The sequence below is a fragment of the Scomber scombrus genome, chromosome 3 (genome assembly GCF_963691925.1).
Source record: "Scomber scombrus chromosome 3, fScoSco1.1, whole genome shotgun sequence".
Classification (NCBI taxonomy): Eukaryota; Metazoa; Chordata; class Actinopteri; order Scombriformes; family Scombridae; genus Scomber; species Scomber scombrus.
In genome coordinates this window covers 10,307,395-10,331,855 of record NC_084972.1, presented here as the reverse complement: position 1 = coordinate 10,331,855, position 24,461 = coordinate 10,307,395, and the positions used below count along the sequence as shown (strand labels likewise).

Here is a 24,461-nt window from a genome sequence, read left to right as displayed (position 1 = left end):
TGGCTGAGGGGTGGAAAGGTAATGTAATGTAATGTACCTTGCCGTGGTCACTGACGGGTTCACGCCAGTTCACCGGGTTCACTTGAGGAGAGCTCCCACCCCCTGCTCGCCTCCTCTTCTTCTCAAAGCGCAACGATCGGAGCTAATCCAATATTATTCATTTATATATTAATGTCGGATTCCATTTTTCCCCACCGACTGTTGAGGTAAGGACACATCTACTCTTCCGAAAGGTAAATACCTCTCATTATTGGCGAGGTGTGATCTCCAAAGTTGTTTACTGGAATTATGTCTCGCTATTGAATATTGCATTTTCATCTGGTGCTGTAGTCAAAGCAGTTTATATGAAGTCGCCAATGTATAAAATGGCGACAGTAGGTGGAGGAGGGGGGTGGAGGATTTTTTTGGGAATATTCATAAGGTTATATAGGGTGCCAGATCGTCTTGTAGGCTCCGAGGCAGTGTGTTGCCCCACAGCCTTGTGAATGGAGTGAAACGGGTTAACTCGTCAGTTTGTTACAGTTACAACAACGGATCCTCCGTCTGGCTGAATTTGCGCTCCTTCTCGCGCTATACAATGTGGCGTATCTGCTTATTTTATTGCACAACGCGCTGTTATTTCCCCACTGTGCTGCGAGTGTGAGTGCTTTTAGTTGTGAAAGACTTCTCAACACAGTGCTATAGCAAGCTTATCGACTGATATAAGAAGCCCGTAGAGTCCATAGATGTTCAAACTGCATGCCAAGAATCAATTTTCAGCTATTGATCTCACACTCTTCAAATGTCTCCCTCTTGCCAGAGCAGAAAGGTAGGCCTGTATCTCTATGCACAGGACTCGTTTTCTTTCATTTCCTCCTCTTCCTCCTACCAACATGTGCTGCTGCCCTACTCTCACACACGCACGCACGCACACACAAACACACACACACACACACACACACTGAGACATATACAGTACAGTAAGTAGAGCTACTCATTTCCAGAGTCAGTGCATATTATGCAAACTGTGGATTATCAGTGAGGCATTCTGTTGAAAATATCAGTTCCTGTCTGCTCACATTTTCAATCTGTACATAAATATTGACCCAGCTTTGAATGCCATGTGTCTCCCTCTGCCTTAGGGGAGGGACCTCTGTGCTGACTAATGTTGCCTCTGTGGATCATGTTTGGGTCCACCGCCGCTGTCCATAACGCAAGAAAGAAACCCCAAATTAATCACAGCAGTCGGACCAGCTAGACGAGCATGATTCATTGGCAATTTTTGGAATGTTCTTTAATTATTTAACCATATAAGCTTGTTACATATAATGTAGGTCATGGAAATGACTGCGCAACACTTTCTGCCATTGAGGTTTTCCTGTGAGAGTGGGTGTTTGGACAGTCCAGTCTCCAGTGAACGTTTCTGCACTTCGATAGTTAATTTGCAGGCGTGTGTGATGACCGGCAAAACAAAGGTAAATGAGCTCTCGCTGCGAGAGCTCCGGCAGACCGGGTTCAGCTTGGCCCAGTGAGTTCAGTGTGTGTGGAGGTTTTCACTCCAGCAGGACGCTTACACTGGGGGAATGTCAATTCCCTTTGTGGATCCCTGGGAACGGTCTTCCATCTCCCTTCTCGGAACTGCTTTAATGAGGCCAGGCATATTGCCTTTCATCCCTCACTCCCTGCAATTAGGCACAGCTCACAGTTTTCGTTATGGCCACAACGGAGTGTTTGTACACACAGACACAATGTAGTGGGCCAAGAGTGCCCACTCCCCTATCGCAAAGCAGCGTCTGCACATGCCACCCCTCATATACCTGGTATACTGTACTTTTCAGGATCAAGTTCTCTGAATTCTAAGAGTTCTTACTGTAGATATTGTGTTTGTGTGTGCCTCCCACTGCTTAAAATGAATCCCCTGCCAGAGAATACCGAGGAAGGTCATATGGTCATGATTTGCAGATTTAGCTGACATGGAGTGTATAACATTCCTTGAGTTCAGAGAAGAAAATCATCTATCTAATGCCAACCAGATCTATTTTCCAGCCGTTTTTATACAAACAAGCATTCATGATAGCGGCATACCTCATGATCCTCTCAGAAAAGTCTCTGAAACACAATCCAAAGTCCTATTTTTCCCACCAAAAAGGATGGCTTTCTATACAGGTTCACTTTTATTTGGGTCTTTCAGTCTTTTTGGTATAGCTTTTGTCATCGGACCAATGCCGTATCGAAGCCCAGAGTGCTCAAAAGCCCCACTAAAACAGCATGTTTGCACAGTTCCAACCAAAAGAAACGCCTGTGCACTGACGGGAAGAAGGGGGGGAGGACCTCAGGGCTATTGGGGAAAGAGCCCCTGCCACTTTCTCTGTCCCATGTAAGAAAGGTTTGGTCAGCAGGAGCTGGTATTTGCCAGGCTTTGGCAGTTAGAGGAGGCTGTGATGTCAGCCATTTTAGGATGGACAGTACAATGTGCAGTACGCCGCCATCTTTCTTCCTTTTCTTCTTAAGTTGCCAAATGAATGCCTGTAGTCTTGGCTACAGAACTGAAAAAGTTATTCATCGAAAGTGATGTAAAAGGATGCATGACTCAGAATTTTTTTCTCTGCGTTCCATGGTTTATTTGTCTGTCATTCATCTGGGCCACAGATAGAAGGGTTTGGAGAACAATGTACGGTTTCAACAGTGAGCGCTCACCCTAACACAAAACAGGACCATGAAGCAAAGATGCGCAGACAGGCAGAGTGCAGTAGGTGTGTTACTGTGGCGCCTCAGTCCGCAGGCCTCTGCACAAATTTAGCAAGACAATAACAGTGACAGGAGGTCATTTCCAGCGTGCACTGCGGTGACATTTCTCTCATTAACGCCCGTCGTAAACATAAGAACAGTGGAGCAGGGATTTTTGTGTTGCTGCTACTTGATTGGGGAAGAAAAAAGCAAAGTCGTTGCTATGGACCTCACCCAAAGTTATCTGAAAGAGACTTGAACCATGAATGGACTTTTCAAAGATGGCTGGCAGGGGCATGTGGATTAAGTTTGTCCTGCACCGGATGCAGTCCAAGGAATTCGGCGTGTGTGTGTCTTGAGGTCGGTGGGTGTGGGCGAGTGACTCTGCTGTGTGTGTGGCGTGGTGGGCAAGGGGAAGAGAGGGGTTGCCATGGCGATGTTAACACATGAGTGGCACCACCGACCGGTCTCCCAGTGGACGAGGCTGCAGTCATGGAGGTAAGGGGGGTTTTGTGTGTGTGTGAGGAGGAGAAGAAGGAGGAGGACGAGATGGCTGACAACACCTGCGTCTCAGACATTCAGACACTAATACGCACACAAACACACCCATGTAAAAACAACCAAAAAAAAGAGAAAAAAGAAGAGAAAGATCCTGCAGTGGAGAAGGAGACTGCACTCTGAAGCCACGGCGTGTCTTCAGCTGGACAGGCTGTGAAAACGCTGTGCACTCGTGTGCTGTATTAGCACTGTACTAATGACCCTGATGACTCTGAATTGTTTTTCAGCACACGTAACAGTATAGCCCAACACTTATTCATGCTGGCAGGCGTACAGTGACACACACACACACACACACCCACAAAAATGTCCCCAAACTGTGAAACCTGTCCACTCTTACTGTAAAAAAAAAAAAACTATAAAAACCCCACACTAGTCCAGACTGGCAGAATGATGGACACAGGAGACACCCAGACACGCAGGAAACAGAACAATCGCAATTCGACAGTCAGCCGTCTAAAGGCTCCCAGCGCTGGATCACGTTTCCCTTATAAATGAGGCGCTATTGTTCCCAATCTCTTCTCTGTGCAAGACAGTAATTGCTCTCTGTCTCTGGCTTATATTTAGGTGTCCAGCTGATCCACTCACATGACATTAATCTATTTAATGGACATTTGGCAGAAAATGTTCCAGCTAAACAGATTTCTTGATCATTCAAATGTATCTGTCAGGATTTCCCCTCTCTGCCCCAACTCCCAGCGGACGTCATTTTTATGGCAGATTTCTTTCTCTTTTTTTTTTGAAACAGGCTCACAAGACAGGCGCGGATCACTGTCAAAGCAAATTACACGCACAACAAATATTGTCATAAGTGAGAGGGTTTTTTTGGATTTTTTTTTTTTAGCTCTTCAGCGACTGTCGCATCAAGAGACTCCTTGCCAGCAATTCAGTTCAAAGAGAAAGATTTCAGAGTGGTGCAGGTGCTAAATGTTGCGGAGGTGAGGAGGGAGTGTGTAGACGTGTGTGTACGAGGTGTCAGCAGGGAGGAATATTTAAACAGCACAGCCTGTCATCATCATCAGTCATCCTCTCACTTCACTCCCAAATGTCTGAGTTTTGTCTCCCTTTGTCCTTCCTCCTCCTCGTTTTCCTCCTCCTCCTCCTAAGCCTTCACGTTCTCATTCATGTGACAAGCTGCACAGCAAAAACAACCATCTCTGTTTGTTAATGTCAACTGTAGGTGACCCAACAATCTGAGAGTATCTGAATCAGTGGGACTGTTTTGAATTACATTTTAATGTCTAGCAACCACTTTGCAGCTTCGCCTCCCTTTCAGCTGGTAGCAGCTCGCTGGAGATTGGGCATGTTTTTCGTGTTGTAATATTGTAATTACTGCAGCAGTTTATGAGGTGATGAAAGGGGAATACATGCTGCTTTTTTTCAATTGGTTTCGCCGAGATGGGAGCAGCACACTCAGCCATTTAAAAGTATAGAGCATATAATTAAATATTAATGAGATGTAAATATAATATTGTCATGGAAATGACAGTGTAAGAGCACATAAGGGAGGCCCTCCTGTAAATCTTAAAGCTGCTATTAAATCAGGCGGAACGTATAAACCCCATCAGAATTTAAACCTAGCCTAATCCAATTTGTTTTGAAACGCTTGTTTTTGAGAAGTTGAATGGTACAATCGCGGTTTTAGTTCAGCGAACAAGGCCCCATGCTTACACTGAGCGTGGGTGTTCAGAAAGCGCGCCTGAGAGCTCTGCCACTTTCCTTCACTTCAGATACGACTCCCCTGGTCTGCGGAGATGAAAAGAGTTTCCTCCTCCCTCCCTCCTGTACCACGGAGCCGGTGCCAGCGCGAGGACATACGACACACTGGGGACAGTGATCGTCTGAGCGTTGTCTACCTCGCCGCTGAAACACAAGGCCTGGCTTTTCAGAGGGAACCATTCAATGGCTCCCTGTCTGGGAAAAACTTGTCTTGTGTCTGATCGCACGTCTCGCTCGCCAGATAAAGCAGCCCATTCTTTTGATAGGTGACCTGATTCTTTATGTAACCTTTCTCAACTTTTGGCTTGTCTTGGGTTTTCTCATGCAGGAAGTGGAGTGTTTCTTTCGGGGAGGGGAAGCTTCTGTACTAGGCCATCTCGTCACAGACCGCCGTCCCCTCTGGGGGTTGCTACACCAGTCACAGCCCACCACCATAACCAAATTACTTTCTCCATCACTTTATTTTCCATCCAATTTTTTTTTCTTTTTTTCTGAAACACATTGGCGTACAGTGCCTGTGTCTGACAAACAAAATCAATCACTTCAGCAGAGCTAAACTGAGCCAACACTGATTTTTGTACAAAGTTTGTATAGAATCGTAGCATCTCTCACACAGATGTTTCGGATGTGCATGACTACATCCCTCCGCTGCGTGGAAGCTCACTTCTAAATCCCTCATTCAGTGGAACAAACGGAACGAACGGTGTGTCCTCACCAGGGGTTAATCGAGTGTGCCGTCAGAGGATATCATGACCTCTCTGGCGGCAAAACATACAGCACATGCCCGCGTCTGGATGCAGTGAACCCGGGATTACTGCATAAGATGCTGGTGACCTAGTTTTTTTGTTGTTTGTTTTGTTTTGTTTTGTTTCAGTTTTTTCTGTCAGGAAGCAGCAGCCGTCAGTAGAAATGAAAAAAAAAAAAAAAGGTAGTTACAAGGAGGACGTCACAGTCTGTCTGGGATCAGTGTGTACTGTTGGGCAGTCATTTGAGGTTTTTAATTCTGGAACAGGTTCATCTTTTATTTACCATCCAGCCGGCAATGGTGAACATGCACGTGGATGCAGTGAAATGAAAAGGTCTGTGAAAGAGCTTTTCAGTGTGCACAAAAGCAGTGTGGCAATGCAAAACAAATCTGTTGAAAGTATGTGAAATTGTTTTCTTTGTAACTAAGAAAATGCCGTACGAGGCTGGACTTTAACAGAAACGTTTTGGGTGGCATGGTGGGTGAATTTGTTCTTTTTACAGGATGATAAGCTTGCAAGAGAAGGTAAAGGCTGACAGATATGGATAGACGATGATAGAATGAGACAAGTTTTTCAGCAGCATGTCACACATCAACGCTTCTCCAGTCTTAGGGAGAAAGATATGTGTAGAGGCTCTGTGTGTGTGTGTGTGTGTGTGTGTGTGTGTGTGTGTGTGTGTGTGTGTGTGTGTGTGTGTGTGTGTGTGTGTGTGTGTGTGTGTGTGTGTGTGTGTGTGTGTGTGTGTGTGTGTGTGTGTGTGTGTGTCACAAGTTCATGCAGAGGGTGCAGAACCACACCACTTTGATATCTGATTGAACTTAACGTGTTTTGCACTTTCCAGTGTTAAAATGAAGAAAAAAAGCCGGCTGTATCACTAATAAAATACTGACTGGAGCGTCCTACAAACTTTAATATTTGTGGCCTTTGTGAGAGAACAGATGCACATTTTTTCACTTTGTAATGCAGAGAATAAAAGGGGAGGAATGCTGAGGAGTGCAGATGCAATCTGTATCCATCCTTTTGGCTAGAGTGTTATAGGAAGGAGATGCCTGCGGATGTGGTTTCCTAATGGATTTGTGCACTCAGCGATCTGTGTATTGTGTTTGTATGCATGCATGTGATGCCATGCTGTTGTTGAACAAATGTAGGATGAGATGGTTTGGAGTCGGCAGCTTGTAAATGGCTTCAGATGTGTTTGTAGTAACCTTTTCAGACAGCCACACACACACACACACACACACACACACACACCTTCACACTAGTCAAATGATTTCTCGTCTAATGCCGGGAAGGTACAGTGTAACATCAGATGTAAAACATAAGGCTCACATCCAGGTGTGGCAGTAAAATTCTCACTCTCAACAGCAAAGTAATGTAACCTTCATGTATTTGCTTTACAATATCAAATCAAAGAAGAACACAATTACATATATAAAAGGGACACCCAACCAAAAAAAACAAATTAACTATTACAGGAAGTGGTTACTAAATATTTTTTGCAGACAAACACAAACCTGTATACATAATTTTGCATATTTTTGGTCATTGCAGACAATATGAAACAGCTGGTAAGATTAGATACATGTGCCGCTATCACGGAGTAATGAAGTACATCCCACTCAATAGGTTTAAAATCCCCGAGGTAGTCTGTGGACAATATTTATTTACTGATATTAACTCTTGGCTTGAGGGACGCAGGTGGCATCTGGCAACAAAGACCTCGGGTCTCATTCGAAACCCGGCGAGTCACATTTACATGGTATCTACCGTAGCTTCAGTCTCAATGCCGACCTACAGTTTAATTATGTGTTTTAATGTGATGAAGCTGCACTGAAAATAATTCTGTGGACATATGCATCATCAATAATTAGCAGAGCCAAACCTATGGCAGCAGTCACAGGAAACAACAAATATCTGAGATTAGACTGTCATTTCTGGCTATGTTGATTCTCATGCTTTCTTTTTTCAAATTTATAAAAAGTGACAGCTAGACAGAAGTCTGAAAATCCAAGTAAATAACCAGAACGTTGACAGGCTGCACTGATTGAGGGTGTGTGTGAGTGTGAGAGAGAGAGAGAGTGCGTGTGAATTACTGTTATTATTGAAAGCTGTTTTTTCTTTGTAATATTCCCTCAATATATTTCAAGGAAAATATTTTTCAGTATTTTGGCAATCAGCCGAATGTGATTTAAAAACATAAATAATATTTGTTTATGAACTCTGATGCTACTTTTTCTTTTTCTTAATTTGATATAATCTTCAACTTTGATTATAAGCGTGAAGCTTGTTTTGAGAAGAAAAGCCTTACACTCTTTTACTTTACTGCTTTGCTGTAATTGCTGATAAATACCACCTACACTTATCACACTGTATTTCCACCTACACTAATTACCCTGTGCAGGGCTATTATCTTTCTCGCTTACCGTAATATGCTATGTATTAATAATTCATATATTTTTGCAAGCATAACCTATAAATCTACTATTAGCATATGAAATATCTGTCGATTTTATAGTGTTCAGGTTGGATGAATAATTTGTTTTTTTCCCATGTTATGCCGTCTTTTCATCAGTTTAATATATCATACTGCGTTTCATTTTGTCTGTAATTATTAAATTGAATATGTGCTGAAAAAGTCTTTCTTTTTTGTGCTCTTTTCCTCACAGGTTCCCTGGGAGCTGTTAACGTTGTCCATGTGACAAGAGTCCTACGGTGGCAGAAGGCATGAAGCAACACTGTGATATCATAGTGGCTGGTCCATGACACTAAACTGCATTCAACCCTCTCCACTATCCACCCGCCCTCTGTTCTCATCATACCGGACAACCAATCACTCACTCTCCCATCTACACAAAGCTGCACAATGGCCAGCAAGAGGAAATCCACGGTACCCTGCATGATACCATCCAAATCCAAACATGTGCGTGAGGAAATCATACTGGGCTCACTACCAGAACTCCTACCAACAATCCCAGAAGATAGCATACTCAGCATCTCTGGAGAAGATTCTGGCCATTTCTCTCACAGCTCCTCCAAATCCGAATGTGGCAGTGAGATGCAAAAAGGAGGTACATACAGCTGTCCAACATGCCGTTTTGAGTCCAGAGATCTAAACTACTTTTTGGATCACATGCACAACTGCCACTTAGACTTCAGGGCCCAGCCCACTTTCTACTGCCTGAACTGTGGGGTGTCAGTCGTCCGCTTTGAGGCTCTGGCTCTGCATAATGCTAATGCCCACCCAAAGATCATGGAGGGCCTGGCCACTGCCTCCCTAACTGTCAACAAGAGGGATGGAGTCACAACTGTGGAGCAAAGCCTCTTCACGGACAGCAGAGAAGACTACAGAGAATCTGGGATCTCCCTCACCAAAACACCAATAGCAAAGATAATGAAAGCCAAGGGAGAACACAAAAAGATTGTGGTTTCTCACACCGTGGAGGTACGGAAGAAAGACACTGGAAAGGATGTAGACCCCAGCATGCTGAAAAATGTGCCTGAACTCCAAAACGGGGCTCTCAGTGTTTCTGCCGCCCCAGCTATGCCGAGGACCACTGTCGCTCATGTGATTGCGAAGACAGTGTCCAACCAAGTCTTTCACCAGCACACTCCCTCCCTTTACTCTCCCGCCTCCTCCGATTCCAATAAAGACCTTCCAAAGGTGATGATCCCTCTTAGCAGTATCCCCACCTACGACGCAGCCATGGACACCAGCAGCTTTCTCAAGACATCCTTTGGCAAGTTTCCCTACCCGACCAAAGCAGAGCTCTGCTACCTAACGGTGGTCTCAGAGTTCCCAGAAGAGCAGATCAAACTGTGGTTTACTGCCCAAAGGCTCAAGCAGGGCATAAGCTGGTCTCCTGAAGAAATCGAAGAGGCCAGGAGAAAGATGTTCAACACTGTGTTCCAAGGTGGAGCACCTCAAAAGCAACCTGCTACACAACGACACGTCAATCACATTGTTACCCACCACACTGTCGCAGCCCATCCAGGCTCAAAAGGACCAAACTTTCAAATGGCTAAAGTTCCCTATGGCAGTATAAAAACCAGGCCCAGTGGAGTCATAGCCACACAGGCCAGCATGTCAACCAACCCTCATGTCACAAGGGTTTCGTATTCTACTCCAATTGTCCCCCAGAAGTTTCAACCCATAGTCAGAACAACACAGGTACTGACCAAGAATACTCAGCCCACTGTGGAGCCAGACAAGAGCAATGGCCATGGCCTGGACATGGCTGGAAGCAGCGTTTGTGTCAGTAGCACCAGCAGCAGTCGAAGCAGCAGTAGCAGCAGTAGTTGCAGTAGTAGCAGCAGCATCACCAGCTATTCCAGCAGTAGTAATGGTGGTGAGACTGTCACCAGGAAATCGGTGAACAATAGCAGCCCGACCAACCGCATCAACAGCATTGCCATTTGCTCTACCAACATTAGCAATAATGAGGAGCACTGTGTTGCTGACACCAATGGAAAACCGTCAAACGTCAAAAACAACAGTTTATCAATTGGATTGGAAGGTTCAAACATTACCAAGAGTCAAGTGATCATCAATAACACCAGCAAATCCAACGTCACCTGTAACAATCATAACAGCGGCGTCATCAGTCCACAAGAGCAGGCCCACACTGCAAAGGCCGACAACGAACTCAACAACTACATTCACAAGACCAACAACAGCAGTATTAACAGCGAATACCCTAGTACTACTTGTAATGACAGTGTCCCCAACCTGAACCATGCCAGCAAATCCCCAACTGAAAGCACCAGCACCACTGTCATTACAAACAGCAGCTCATCCATTTTAGATGAGGGTAAATGCAACAAGGACTTTCCCATAAAAGGCATGTCAATCTTACAGCAACTCATTAAGGAGGAGGACCCCTTTTCAGGGGACAGAAGCTGCCCTGAGCTGAAAATTGACCCCATCAAGATCAACTTCAAAAGGCTGAAGATGAATGAAGCGGAGACTACATCTGAGATTCTAAATCAGGAACACAAGTCTGACATAACTGAGGTGTCTGCTTGTCAGTCATCGTTCTCACCCCCCTGGGGTAACAAGAACCCCCAGCAGATGCACATCCTCCGACAGGTGTTCTCCAGCACCCGCTGGCCAAGCAGTCAGCAGTACGAGGAGTTAAGTGTCCAGACAGGCCTTCCCAAGTCAGAGGTTGTACGCTGGTTCAGCGACAGCCGGTACAGCCACAAGAACGGGCAGCTGAAGTGGCTGGAGACCTATCAGCGACCGCCCGCAGAATCAGAGGAGATGAGGGTTCACAGAGACGCCGAAGCAGAGTCAGTGAAGGAACCTCCAGCAGCCAAAAAGAAACTTGTTGAGCAAGACATGAACAAGCACCTTGAAGGAGAAGCAGGACTGAACTCAGGGCAGCGGGTTGTATGGCAGGATTCATACTCACCGCTGTTGAGTCTGATGGGGTCCGAGGGGAGCAGCGAACGAGGCAGAGCTGAGGAGTCCGTGCAGCCAGGAGTCTTGCAGGATCCCTGGTCAGAGAGAGGAGAGGACCACCAGCAGCCAGTGGCCAGTCAGTCACTCATTGAACAACAGACTGATGCCAGTCAGGCCAGGTACTTTAGTCATAATGCTCGATTTACAAAGTGTGATAAAAGCTCCTGAAGTAAGATACAAAGGTACATGTCTCATTCGCAGTACCTTGTGATATTTTGCCAGATTTTTGCTATTTTACAATCAAGAAAACAAAAACAATGTAAGCCAGGTGGAGTGATGAAAGCATGACAGCTTGCTGTTTGTAGTCGATGCTGCGTGATGTACAGTAAAATGGAGGCAGCAGAAGTGTGTACAGGTACTCATGCTGAGTATCTGATTCAGGCAATCAAAGGTCTGTGTTTAAGAAGCTATTTTTAGATAAGTAGGAGTCTGGCCCGTTGAATTATAGATTGAGAGTGCATGCTAATATATGTGAATAAATCATGACAATTGTCTTTGGTGAGATGGATTTCCAAGAAGCAAGTTAACCCATGCACAGGCATCTTTTTACAATGGTCCCTCCCTAAACATGCCTTACCTGCAATGCAACAAGACCTTTCAGTCAAGTCTTCTCAATTTGCACATGTTGTGTTTGCCTGTTTGTGTGCGTGTGCGTGTGTTTGTGTGTGTGTGTGCGCATGTGTCGATGTTAGGGATCGCCTGAGGATGGAGCTGCTGGAGGTGTGACGAAGCGGGCCCAATCTTGCCAGAGGAACATGATGTTTAAAGGCTGGATTGCTCCCTGGCCGTGGTCTAAAAAGAGCGTTCATAATGACAGCAGATGTGATTGTAGCTGGACCGTTGGACTCTGACTGTAACTGTGAATACCCCCCACCCCTCCCCTCCGCCTCATCCTCTTCCATCTGCCATCACTTCCTGCCATCGTCAAAAGAAAGAACTTCTCACCTTTGAGTCCTGTGATGTTTAAGCCTTTCATGCTTCTTTGTGGTTGTGTGGGGAGGGTGCACAATGAGGTCAGTACGAGGGATCAAAGAAAAGAATGAGAAAAGACGCACACTGACTGGAAAACTGACTTGAATGAGCGAAGATAGGATAGGATAGGGCCGAGATATTGTTTTTGGGTCAGAGGGAGAAATATATATATATGATTGAAAACTGCACTATAAAAGAGGGTTTGTACTGACTGGACAGACAAAAGATGTGTCAAGGAAATGTTATTGTTGGCTTTGTGATATTTTTTACTTTTTTAGCAACCAGTACTTCAGCACTGCCTTGAATTTTACTTTTTCCGTTATTTGGTTTTTCAATTCTATTTACTCTTCTGTAGTCACTGTAAGTCCAGATGCAATCAAACATGTTTTATTTAGATCAGTATAAATTTTGGTGATCACTTTGCAGTTCAGCTACACGCAAGAGACTATATACAATGCACTAATGAAGACAGCAATGCTAAAAATCACACTGCCCCACAGTAAAGGTATTGACAGCTCTGTCAAGATCAATACACTACACTGCCCTGCAAACTGAACAGAGAGAAGCCTGTCACGCTAACGTTGCCTTACTCAGCTCTGTCCATGTGTTTATATGACCTGTCTGTCCATCACCTTGCTTTCCAGCTACTGTGCTAAAGATTTAAAAAAAAAAAAAAAAAAAAAAAAGAGGAAAAGAAAACATGCCAGTGCATCGATGGTCACTGTTGGTCTATATCTGTGAAAAAAAACTTGTGCTGCTTTCTGTACACTTGGAGATGTTTAACTTTAAGCTGTAATTGTATCAAATATTGTTACTGGCAAAATGTTGTTTAAAGCAAAATTATCAATTTGATCCCTAGACACTGACAGAGTGAGATATTGTGCTAGCTAGAGAGCCAAATGAGGAGATCTTTGCTCTCCTCTGAATTTTCTTGTGTTTATATAAACATACAGTCACTACATGAATCCTATTAAGCTGCATCTTTGTCAAGCTGCTAATAGCTAAGAACGGTGCTATACCATCCAAAGTGAAATTGGAGGTTGATCTCCTACCAGCAGTGTATGCACTTGTGTCGAATGTTACAAATTTATTTTGGTTCGAGATAAATGGAATCTGGACTTACGGTGTTATGATCACTTTAAAAAAAAAAAAAAAAATAAAAAAATAAAAAAAACTTTTATGAAATAGTCTGATCATAAAACACTGTTGTATCATCCTTTCTACACTTCTGAATCTTTACAGAATAAACTGAATACTCACCAAGCACAACAGTCTTATGATTTGTTCAGCGGGTACAGATTATACACCTTGCACCAGGAGTGAAAATGAATTATTCCATAGATACCACTTATATTATTCAGTGAGATGGATGTGGAAGTGATTCGATGTGAATGCACTGGGTTTGGAGGAATGTATATAGCGTCACCTGCTGGTGAGCAGCTGACAATACAGTTAGTGCTGAATTATGGAGGAACATTTTTTAAGATTCTGTTTCCATGGAAGGCAATCCACTGCAGAACAACTCATTTTGTCTGCAAGCTGAGTTATTTAGTCTCAGGTATGTATGCAGGTGGTGACCAGAGCTTCTCTAGGCACTGAAAGGATGTGTGCTGTGGGAAAAGTGGCTTTATTTATTATAAGGGTGCTGGCCTTCCAGATGTTGCCTGAGGAAAGAAATCCTTAAGCAGTGCAGAAGGCAAGACTCAAAGTTGTGATGAGTTTACTCAGTCACACCATCAAATTTTGTTTAAAAATTTAGCAGGTGAAATGTTTAAATGGTACAATTTACCCAATTCTTGGACTTCTTTTTGATCATCTTGTGATTAAAAAAGATCAAAATGTGTTTGACGAAGTGAAATATGAGGATAGCGCTACTCTGGCAAGTCCTCCACCGCGTCTGCTAGTCCAAAACCAACAGGCAGCAGTGCTACTTGGAGGGCCTCCGCTCAGGGTAAAGGGTCTTGTTTTTAAAATTCAAAACTTGACTCAGTCTGAATGCCATTTCTAAAATGTTAAAGAGTAAACCTGAGAAAATGTGTGATGGGTGGGAAAAAGAAAACCGGTACACAGAATATTTACATGTAGGGTTTTATTCATTTTTCAACCTACAATGAGCATAAAACTCAAAGAAAACATGATCAAAGGCTATGACAAAAAAAAATGTAAAACAGGAATAGGATGTTGACTTTACAGCTACTTACATCAACTTTCCTATCATAAGAGTGGAACAAGTGGAATAAAATGAACTGAATTCACATTAAATGTTACATTACTTTATGCGCAATCTTTACACAATTAAAAAACCTGCCTAAAATTGTAACAGATTGATGATTTTTTTTTTTTGGCAAAATTGATATCCCTCACATACCCTTCTTGGAAGTAAAACACTTTTCCATTAACTGACTTTAAATACATCATTATCTTCAAGTAACAGATACGGGAGTTTTTTTTCTTTCCTTAAAACAATTGTTAAATTAAGTTAAAATTGGATGTAGACAGGGCTATGCAGAGTCGGAGGATGCTTGCAACTCAAAAGGATAAAAATGATTGGTTCACATTTACACTGAAAAAGAAGTCCCTGATAGAGGCTGTAAAACAAAATATTCACATTCTGCTTGCTTAAGTAAATATTGTAATGGTTGCAGTATTTTCCCCCCTTTGCCTGCCCAGACATCCTCTTTCATGCTAAACAATTCAACATAGTCCAGTTTAAAATATTCACCCAAACAGACAGCTTCCATGGTTACGCCCCTCATACACACAACATGCACGCACACAACTCAAAAGTCGAGCTCACATTTCCATTTCCTTGAAAAGGCGTGTGGGTGTATTTAAGGAATTTGATTTAACTTTGTCTATCAAAATATAGAATTCATTAATAATACATGGGAGGGCTAAAATACAGGAGCGAGTGAACAGAGAAAATGATACAAAGCATTTTTTTTTTCTTTTTGCTTCATACAGTAGCTATTAGGACCACAGAGTTCAAAGTTCAGGCATTGTCAGGTTTTGTCCCAGAGAGGGAGAGAGAAAAAGGTAAAAGGGTCTTCCAATTACTGGGACTACGCCTTGATGCTCAGTTGTGGGTACAGTTCAGCCCTGGTGCCTGATCTCAGATCAGATGTTTAGACTACCCAACACCCTCCTGCCACTTCATTGTGGCCTCATCATCTTGTCTTACCATGTCGCCGCTGTTTTTTCTGCTCAAACTTTCTGAAATTCCTTATCAGGTCTGGCCATCGAGCAAAATTCATTTAAGCTAAAAAACAAGTATCCGATAAAAAAATGAGTGTATCATAGTTAAAACCACAAACTGGGATTTAAAATTCATAGTCATCATCTGCCATGTCGATGGCCCAGGCAAACTTCTCACGCTGGGTTTTGTTGTAGATCTTCTCGATGGGAATGCTCCACTTCTTGCACCTAAAAAGAGACAAAACCAGACAGAAATGAGGCCAGATGAAGTTTGTCTATTATAGCACAAAGCTCCTCATTGTGTCATTTTTGTGCTATTTGTGTATCTTCTGTTCCCCAAAAACAGAAGGGAACAATCAAATTTAATTTTTCCTAAATCGTCTTTCCAATTTCTCAGAAGTATTATATCTCACCAAGCCACAGAGATGCGAGGGTCCAGATAGTTGAGCTTGGAAGTGCCAAGGGCAATCTGCTTGTTCTCTTCACGATCAGTCGCCTGCACTTCCAGCTTCATCAGCTGCTCCTCTATCCTCTCAACCGCCTTTTTCTTAGTCTCCACAGCCCTGCGGGAGAAACGGGGAACACATGAAGGTTATGCACGAGGTTGATGAGGTCAATCAGTAGAGGACATCTGTACTACATCTTTATAGAGATTGCTTACTTTTTGGATTTTTCATCTCTGCGTACTTTGGCGTCAGCCTTGGCGCTCTTCAGTTCTCTCTTGGCATCAGAAAGCTGGTCCCTTTTAGCATCAATCTGAGAAAAATGAAGGTGATTATGTTCACATTTAACATCTGCAAGAACTTTCTCACAAATTTCAACATTTGACCCTACAAGGAGTGACACTGAAAATTTGGAGGTCTCAGTGTACTTCACTCGTGCAAGAGTGCAATCACACAAACACAATCTGAATATTTCCTCCCAGCACTTTCCCACATAATGGCTGTTGTCAGTCTCCATTATTCTATGTTCCCAATTTTGGACATTTGTTGCATTTTGTCTTTAAGCACATAATTGGGGATGGTTTTGCTTCTACAGTGTCGATTGAGCAAAGTAACATTTAGCAATTTTCCTTTGAGAATAGTGATAAGAAAAAAAAGATATACACATTTGTAGATATAAAGTCCAACTTTTACAGCACTGAGAACTGAAAGTCATCGCTCCAAGTTTAAATGCCATTCCAGTAAAACATACAAATGACATGTAGGATATAATATTTAACATTTTAAGTTCAGCAAAAATAAAGGCTTGCCAGTCTCTGGAACACTTCCTCACCTTAGTCTGCAGGTTCTGCATAGACTTCTCAAATGTCTTCGGTGGAGCCCTCTGATGGTTACACAGGATGGCCACAGCCCTGTTGGCCCTGTTGTAGGACAGGATCTTGGCTGGAATGTTTTCATCCGCTAGAGAGGGACAGAGTACTATCAGTTTTCTTTATGCAGAAGGTCACTCTACAGCAGTCAAAACAAAAACCCACATGAAAGCCATTTTATGCATTGGAAACAAGCAATTCCGATATGTTGTCAAGTCTCTTCTCATTTCCTTTAGATGAGAATCATTTATGTGGTTTCAGATTCTTTGTACAGCAAAAAAGGTTTAATCAAATGGAGACGTACCACTTGTGAGCTGCTTCAACTGCTGTTGCAGGGTGATTGAGGCGTTGTAGGTACGGAAAACTTTGGCTGTCAGACCATCCATCAACTCCTGAAGGTGCTTGTTGAGAATAGAAGTCTGGAGGAGCAAAATGAATGAAATCATTACACAAAGAAATGTGTGTTATGAGTGCCAAAAATGTAGACATTATTATTTAAGACCAGTCTTCCTGAATAAAAACACCTATAATTTTGAATTGTTTCTCAAGTCTACAAAAAATAAGTGTATAAACCAAATAAGGATATTATAGTTAAGTTCTTTTCTTCTTCTTTTTTTAAGCATTTATTTATTGAATATTTTGTTAATTTTACAAATAAGGAACACAGAACAAGAAGGCACATATGGGTACCTGTTCATATGTATAATACACATACAGCAATGAAAATATGCATATTATAAAACTATACACTACAACCATAGTATATTAAAAATTTAAAATAAAATAAAAAGCTCAGCTCATCATTCCAACCATCTACTTTGCATGTTATGTTCTGCTTACATTCAGGCGATCAAACAGGTCATCATCAGGCTCCTTGTTCTCCATAAACAACTGAAGATTCTTAAATACCTGAAAGAGGCAGAACATGTAAATACAGAGGAAGTGTTTACACACCTAAAAACACTACGTCACACTGACGGAACTGTCTTTTTACCCTTTTCTCCACTGGGACTTTGTTGTAGTAGCGGATGGAGTCTTTACCCAGGAAGTCAAACTCCACCACGTACTCTTGACCGTCCTTCTCTGGATAGAGTTTGATGTGTTCGACTCTCAGGGAGCAGCAGCCCACCGTGTCCGCGGTCTCTCCTTCCTCCTTCTCGTTACCTGCTCTCAGAGCCAGCTGGTACACATAAAGACAGCAGGATTAAAGCCGGCTTACACATACACACACACAAAAAAAAAAAACAACTCTCAATCCGTCCCACTGTTTAAGCACCCACTATTACACTAGATTTAACTCCCACCAGCTCTAAACACTCCATGTCAAGAGTCATCCGTCTGCCTCACCTTGTCGATGAAGTAGAGTGCCACGGCCCTCTGTCTGATCCTCATCTCCTTGGACTTCCAGTCTTCGTGGTACTGGCTCCTGATGCGGTCCACACATTTCTTCAGTCTGCGGGCAGTTTCGTACTTCTGCCAATCCTTCTCTCCCTGCAGACAAAAACGACAACGTGCATAAATGAGACAAAGAGTAATGAATTAGAGAGGACCATTCGTGTGCCAAACATGCAGTCACATGGACTCAATTGAGATTACTAGCTGGTTGCACAGTATGGCGTGTTCCCAGCACAGCAACATACGCTATGTAGCCATTTTTATTAAAGCACTCGGAAATGAGAAACAGGACACAGCCTGTCATTAGGATGTTTTGTTTTTTACATTTTAGTGGAGTCATTTTAACTGGAGTAATGAAAAAGGTCTTGAAACATCTAAATAAAAAAGAAAGAAATCAGTACCGATAAAGCTACTCGTGGATACTCAGTTCTCATATGCAGTCATTTGGCCACACAGCAGGGGAACTACTATACGTCAACCTGTTAAAGTGTAGACCACATCCTGCCAGCCTACCTTGATCCTAGAGCTGGGGTTCAGCATGATGTACTTAATGGAGCCTTGAATGTTCTCCGTCCACGACACCAACCAAGTCACCTTGTTGTCATGACGAACCTCTTTCCACTTAGTGCCTGGCGGAGGCTCGGGGTGCTTGGAGTCCCTATGAGGAGCACATAAATAAAACATGTAATCGTTGTACCCCCTAAACACAGCAGCTCATCAGCAATTGAGAGAGAGAAAAAAAAAACTCACTTGCTGCAGTTGACGATGATGTCTTTAGGCCTGATGCGTCGTTTGAGCATGCCCATTTTGGGATGGTCTCCACGACCACGGAAAAGACCTGGAGGCTCGATGCGGAAGTTAGCAATACGTTCCTTGTGGTTGTCCATGATGCAGAAACCGTACTCCTGCAAGAGACGCTCGTTCTCTTCCTTTATTTTCTACACGGAGAAGAGACATAACATGTCAGAATTGCATCAGCAACACCATGATTCAATGCTATAAAAAAAATAATAATTATATATATATATATACACACACACACACTTTATATATTTATAGAATATTTTTTGCTTGATTGCTGACAAAAACAGTTGATTGCTGAGTAGCACAGCTGATGTCATGTTTCATATGATTCAGCCTCTGATCAGGTCCTTAAAACGTGCAATATCTGAAAATGCATCCATCGGCTCACCAGTTTCTCCGCCTTTGACATGGCCTTCCTGGCTTCGGACTGCGCCTTAAAATATTCGCTCATTTCAGCAAAGTTGCATTTTTTCAAGTCGGTGATCTTCGCCTTTTCCTCTGAGTTCATTTCCTGCATCAGAAAACACGCCACACTCAAAAACAGTAATCTTTGAGCACTGACCTTTGAGTTAAGACTTTGTTCAGGAAAATTACTGTGGCCATTTCTCCTACCTTCCTCCAGTCTTTGAAGAAGTTTTTGCGGAAGATATCCTTTGTGGTGTACTCATGGTCAAGCATTTTTGCAAAGAACGTAGCGACCTCTTCTGCCTCTGGGCTGAGCTTCATAGTTTTACCTAAAATATACATTACAGGTGTGTTAATCAGTTATGGAAACTTGCAGCTACAATAGTGTAGATTTACAATACATCCTTTGTTGTAAAACATGTACTGTGCCATATAGAAACATTATCTCACCATCATAGTAAAATTTGACTTGGTTGGGAAGAGGATCATAAGGTGGCGCAAACACCGGCCCTTTGTGCTCCAGAAATTTCCATTTGGAGCCGTCTGTGTATCTCTCCTCTTCCCACCTGGAATCAGTCAAATTACAGCACAATTCAACAAGCTCTGAATATATAAAAACAAAACATTAACTTATACAACAATCGAATGCAATACATCCACAGTCGACCCATCACCACCCTGATAACCAGCGTGAATGTATCATACAGCTGATCGACATACGCAACTCACCATTTCCACTTCTCCTCTGGCTCTTTTTTTCCTTTCTTTTTTCCATCAGTGACTTCTCCTTTTTTGACTTTTGTCTTTTTGGACTTAATGTCCTGAAAAGGGGAAGAGAAACTATTTTAGCTCTTTCACTCCAGGGTTGCCAGTAAAAATAATAATTCAGAAACAGAAAAAGGTTGAGACCCTGATTCTTCAGGGGCTCCATTCGATTTGTGTTTTCTTTTACACAGGAGTTTGCAGTCTACTCTTGGCCTTTGCTTACCTCATCTTGTTTCCTTTTCTTAGCCTTCTTTTCATTTTCAGTCTTTATTTTTTTGGGCTTGAATTCAGAGCTGAAAAACAATATAGTGTGTTACAGGCCTGGCAGATCAGATTTTGTATATTGGCACCCTAACTATGAAATACAAACATTAAAAAAAAAACGACGTGTAAAAAGTCTTAACGGCGCAGGCCACTCACTCATTATCATCAACATCCCGTTCTCTCTTTAGAGACCTCTCATGTTTAGGGGAGTGGTAAAAGTCGTCCTCAGGCTCAGACTTCACATGTGGCGGGCTGAAGAAGAAAATATACAAATCAGATGTGCCTTATATTTTTTTTTAAAATGCATGCGCTTGTATTTTAAATAAAACACTCAAGACAAACATGGAGTCCAGACATACCTGGCAAAGCCATTCTCTTTTTCCTTTTTAATTTTACCGTCAAGGGACTTCATCTGAAAAGGTTTCAACAATGATGTTAATGGATTATCACTTCCGGTTACAGTTGGGTTTTTCCCCTTTTTTATGTATATATAAAAACAAACTGAGTCCAGAAGTTGTTTAATACTCTGATGTTTAAATCATGAATACTACATTTGTCCCCCTATCATCAAATCTATCATAATTTAAACTAATGTAAACTAAAAATGAGCAAGCTATACATATTTCTAAGTGTCTCAACACTTGAAGGCTATCAACATGAGTACATGATTTAAAATAGCTCACTGTTGCAGAATAAAAACAGTATTACATGCACGACTATACGTGCACTCCGCCATGAATTATCTGCATAGTAATTCACCTTCTCCTCCTTCCTCTTCTCCTTGTGCTTGTCCTTGTATTTGTCTGTGCTGCCATCTTTGTGCTTCATCTTTTCCTTGTCTCTATGTTTTTTGTCAGAGGAGTCCTTGTGGTCGCTGGAGTTTAAAAAGGAAAAACACAAACTATTAATTCAAGGGGTCTCGGCTTCCACCATTTAATGCTGAAATTACCACAGTGATGATGTAAATCTTGTCCACCACATGTGGGCTAAGATGGGAACGTGCATTTAGGACAAGTCTGGAAGCACACACCATACCTGTTGCCATGCTTCAATCTATCCCGTTCCTTATCCTTTTTGTGGTCCTTATGTTTGTGTTCCTTGTCTTTATACTTGTCTTTATGCTTGTGAGAGTCTGAGAAGAAAAACACGGTCACCTGCTTTAGAAGTGAACAAGACATCGACTGAAACAATTTGAAAAAAGGATTGAATAATCTACCTCTTAATCAAAGTATGACCCGTATGATTCTATACACAAGTGATAAATATGAACATGTTGCTAATGTGGAGCACCCAAAGGCCACTCAGTTTTTCCAAGTCAAAATATGAATTAAATTGCAACACACAAGGTCTGAAATGCACCACAATCTGATAAGTCATGCAGTCTGTATACTGAATATCTATCACACAGTAGCACAGCACCTCCTACTGCCCGTATGAGTGTCATTGTTTATGAGACAATATAAAAACAACTGACAGGTTGAAACATGCACGTGAGCAAAGTAGGCTTTCTTCCTCGCTTTAACTTGTAAGCCAGGGCAGGGAGAAAAAAACAAACTGAATCTTTCTTTAGGAAAAAAAGGCAATTATTAAAAAAAAATTACAGCTGCCATTAAAAGCTCTACATCCCACCTACATGCTTGAGGGGGCTAAGACATTTTAAAATCACTGCTGACAGCTTTTTCAAAAGCAGGTCCTAAAGCAAGTTGTCCATATTCTTCTGATACAGGAACCAACACAGTTTACAGGATCAGAGCAGAAAAAGTTTTATAGCAAGTGAACTGCTCTCACTAAACCCAAAACAGTTCAATCTATCACTGTAAAACTAGTTATTCTCCACTTTATTCAGGTATGACTAATTGTGTTGTCTTCTCAGGTCAAAAACCAAATAACTGTGACACATTTTTTCACATTGTGCTCCATCAACAAACTAGAGAATATATGTGACAGATGTTTGATTAAGACTCAATTCTACAGTTCACTGATCAGATCAAATACATAAATTAAGAATAAATGCTTTAGGTTACTAACTAGGAAATGTAGTCAATATGTTGTGCTGAACATTAAAAAAATCCATAAAGTACAGTGTGTGCTAGTAAATGGATGATGGTGCTGAATCATACCCCAAAAAAAAAAAAAGATGTAATCTATTTGAATCAGGCCCAAGTTAAGATGTTTTCTAAAAGCCAACCCTCCCTATTAATTTATCATGTTGGACAATTCAGTCCAGTCTGAATGAATACCATCCTCTAACAACTAGAACTAATGCTAAAGCCCTGTAAGTACCCAAAACAAATCCTCGCCCATTGCTGATCATATAGGTGGATTGTTACAGTCATCTGATTTTGTTAAAAAAAAATTTAAAAAAAGATGCACAGACAAGCCCAACACAAATCAGTAACTCCATGTTTGATTTTTTCTTTTAAGAAGGCTGAACAATTTAAAGATTTGTCTGAGGTTGTAAGTGTTATAAATCATATTACCTAGAAAAGAAAAAAAAGGTTTGAAAAGCTTAACTGGTTTACAAAAAATACAATACTGTTTTCTTTGTGTGTACTTCTCTACAGCTCAATTTCATAATTGCTTTAAAAACTCTAAAAGTGTGCTGACTCTTTAGAGTATTGTCAAAACCCACCTAGTATCCCACACCCTGTTAAACTGAAAATGTGATGATAAATTAAAGTTAATGACTTGACGTGTTGACTGATACAAGTTAAAATGGTCCACTTTCTCCTAGCAAGGGAGAATGTTAACTCCCTGTGGCTGAAATAATAAATAATCTTGGCTATCAAAATGTTTTCAGATCGCATATTATATCCATACTCTTCTTGGTAACCACATGGGAAACCTAATGAAGCACCGTGGCTTCGCATTTCTCCTGCACACAGCCATCTGCACTTCACAGCCTGGGTTCAGCTTGCAGTGCAGTCAGGCCGCTACACCGAAAAAGAAAATGGCGCAGAGACTAAGTCCTCAACCCCCAAACCCTCACTTTCAGGTGGGAAATGTGCTATTAAAAGCTCCCCAACAACAACATCTAATGCGATAAACTGACAAAACACCTCAAGGTGTGTGCGAAAATTGATTCTAATTAAGAAAATAATTTATAGAAAAGCTGTTACAGGACCTCCCTTTTGAACAATAGGCGCTTGTGAGTGAGACAGAGGACTTAGTCTCTGGACGCCATTTCTGTCCTCTGCTGATCAAATGCAACGTTACGTTAGTTCTCACTGAAGACATGTCAAAACCTGAGGAAAATCCTACTTATAACTTATTAGTATCATGTCTTAAAACTTACCATTGACCCGAGAGCCACAGTCAATCTGAAAAATCAAAAACAGATGAGTGTTAAATTTCGTAGTAGCTAACTAGCCGGCTAACTAACTTTGAACTTGCTGGATGTTAAAGCGACAGTTTGTTAGCTGCTCGGCTAACGTTAGCTGGGCTAGCTCGGTTACGCTGGCCGGTGATATGACTTAGCGGCTAATGCCGAAGCTAAAACTGGCTAACAGCTAACGCAACATGAAATGTATCCTTACTCCACTATATCTTTGACTTCGCGCCTGGCCCATAAAACCCCAAGAGCTAGCTGGTCAACATCCCATCGTCGCTTTACAAATAAAAATAAGATGAAAGGTGTCAGGACGGTTGTTAACAACAAAATTACTCGGCTTACAAACACACTCGGCCAACGCGCGCTAGCGGACACTTCAGTTAGCTAAGTTACCCTGTCAAACCAAACAAAAAATCTATAGCGACAAACTCTACCAGATTACCTCTAAGTAAGTGATGGCAAGACTAAATACATTGAACATTACCTGCTCCTCGTTGTGGGAATGGTCCCCACTCATTTCCTAAAGCTTCGGATGATTAAAAGAATAAAAACTGAGTAACGTGTATGGTTACCACACACCGGCGAGAAGCAGCAGAATGAAGAAATGACTAGGTTGTGTAAGAGAAAGAAGTCCCAATTGTGTGATAGTGCGCATGCGCGTCGATTTAAATGGTAGAGAGATTGTAGCTCCTCCCTTTCCACAAAACGTGTTGCTCTTTAGGTCCACGATAGTCACACTCTCTGTGACGTGCACATGGACCAGGGGCCCAAGCAGCTCCAGGCCCAGTGCTCTACTTGATTCATCAGTTTATTAGCTTGTTTGTAGTA

General features: G+C 42.1%; 2 protein-coding genes across 4 annotated transcripts in view; one reads left to right on the top strand and one right to left on the bottom strand.

Annotated features, from left to right (window-relative positions):
• zhx3a (zinc fingers and homeoboxes 3a) overlaps positions 1-12,861 on the top strand; it is an 18,353-nt gene extending 5,492 nt beyond the window's left edge. Inside the window, exons 1-3 of one of the 3 annotated variants that reach the window (XM_062416529.1) lie at positions 1-206; positions 8,396-11,309; positions 11,883-12,861. The exon at positions 1-206 is cut by the window's left edge and continues 73 nt beyond it. In XM_062416529.1, the coding sequence (XP_062272513.1) occupies positions 8,593-11,309; positions 11,883-11,916 (2,751 nt within the window). In that variant the 5' untranslated portion in view covers positions 1-206; positions 8,396-8,592 and the 3' untranslated portion in view covers positions 11,917-12,861. Of the gene's footprint in view, positions 234-8,395; positions 11,310-11,882 lie in introns of all 3 variants that reach the window. The other 2 variants (XM_062416527.1, XM_062416530.1) reach the window with 2 other exon arrangements.
• A 1,381-nt stretch (positions 12,862-14,242) lies between these two features.
• top1a (DNA topoisomerase Ia) lies at positions 14,243-24,235 on the bottom strand. The gene is made up of 21 exons (XM_062415980.1): positions 24,118-24,235; positions 23,598-23,622; positions 21,338-21,434; positions 21,062-21,176; positions 20,662-20,714; positions 20,459-20,554; positions 20,262-20,331; positions 20,003-20,094; positions 19,724-19,839; positions 19,481-19,602; positions 19,257-19,379; positions 18,815-19,002; positions 18,578-18,722; positions 18,017-18,160; positions 17,664-17,849; positions 17,510-17,578; positions 16,974-17,088; positions 16,633-16,760; positions 16,019-16,113; positions 15,771-15,920; positions 14,243-15,585 (listed from the first exon to the last, which is right to left on the bottom strand). Exons 1-21 carry the CDS (start codon positions 24,148-24,150, stop codon positions 15,483-15,485), a joined length of 2,265 nt encoding a protein of 754 aa, XP_062271964.1. The 5' UTR covers positions 24,151-24,235; the 3' UTR covers positions 14,243-15,482.
• Positions 24,236-24,461: the final 226 nt, after the last annotated feature.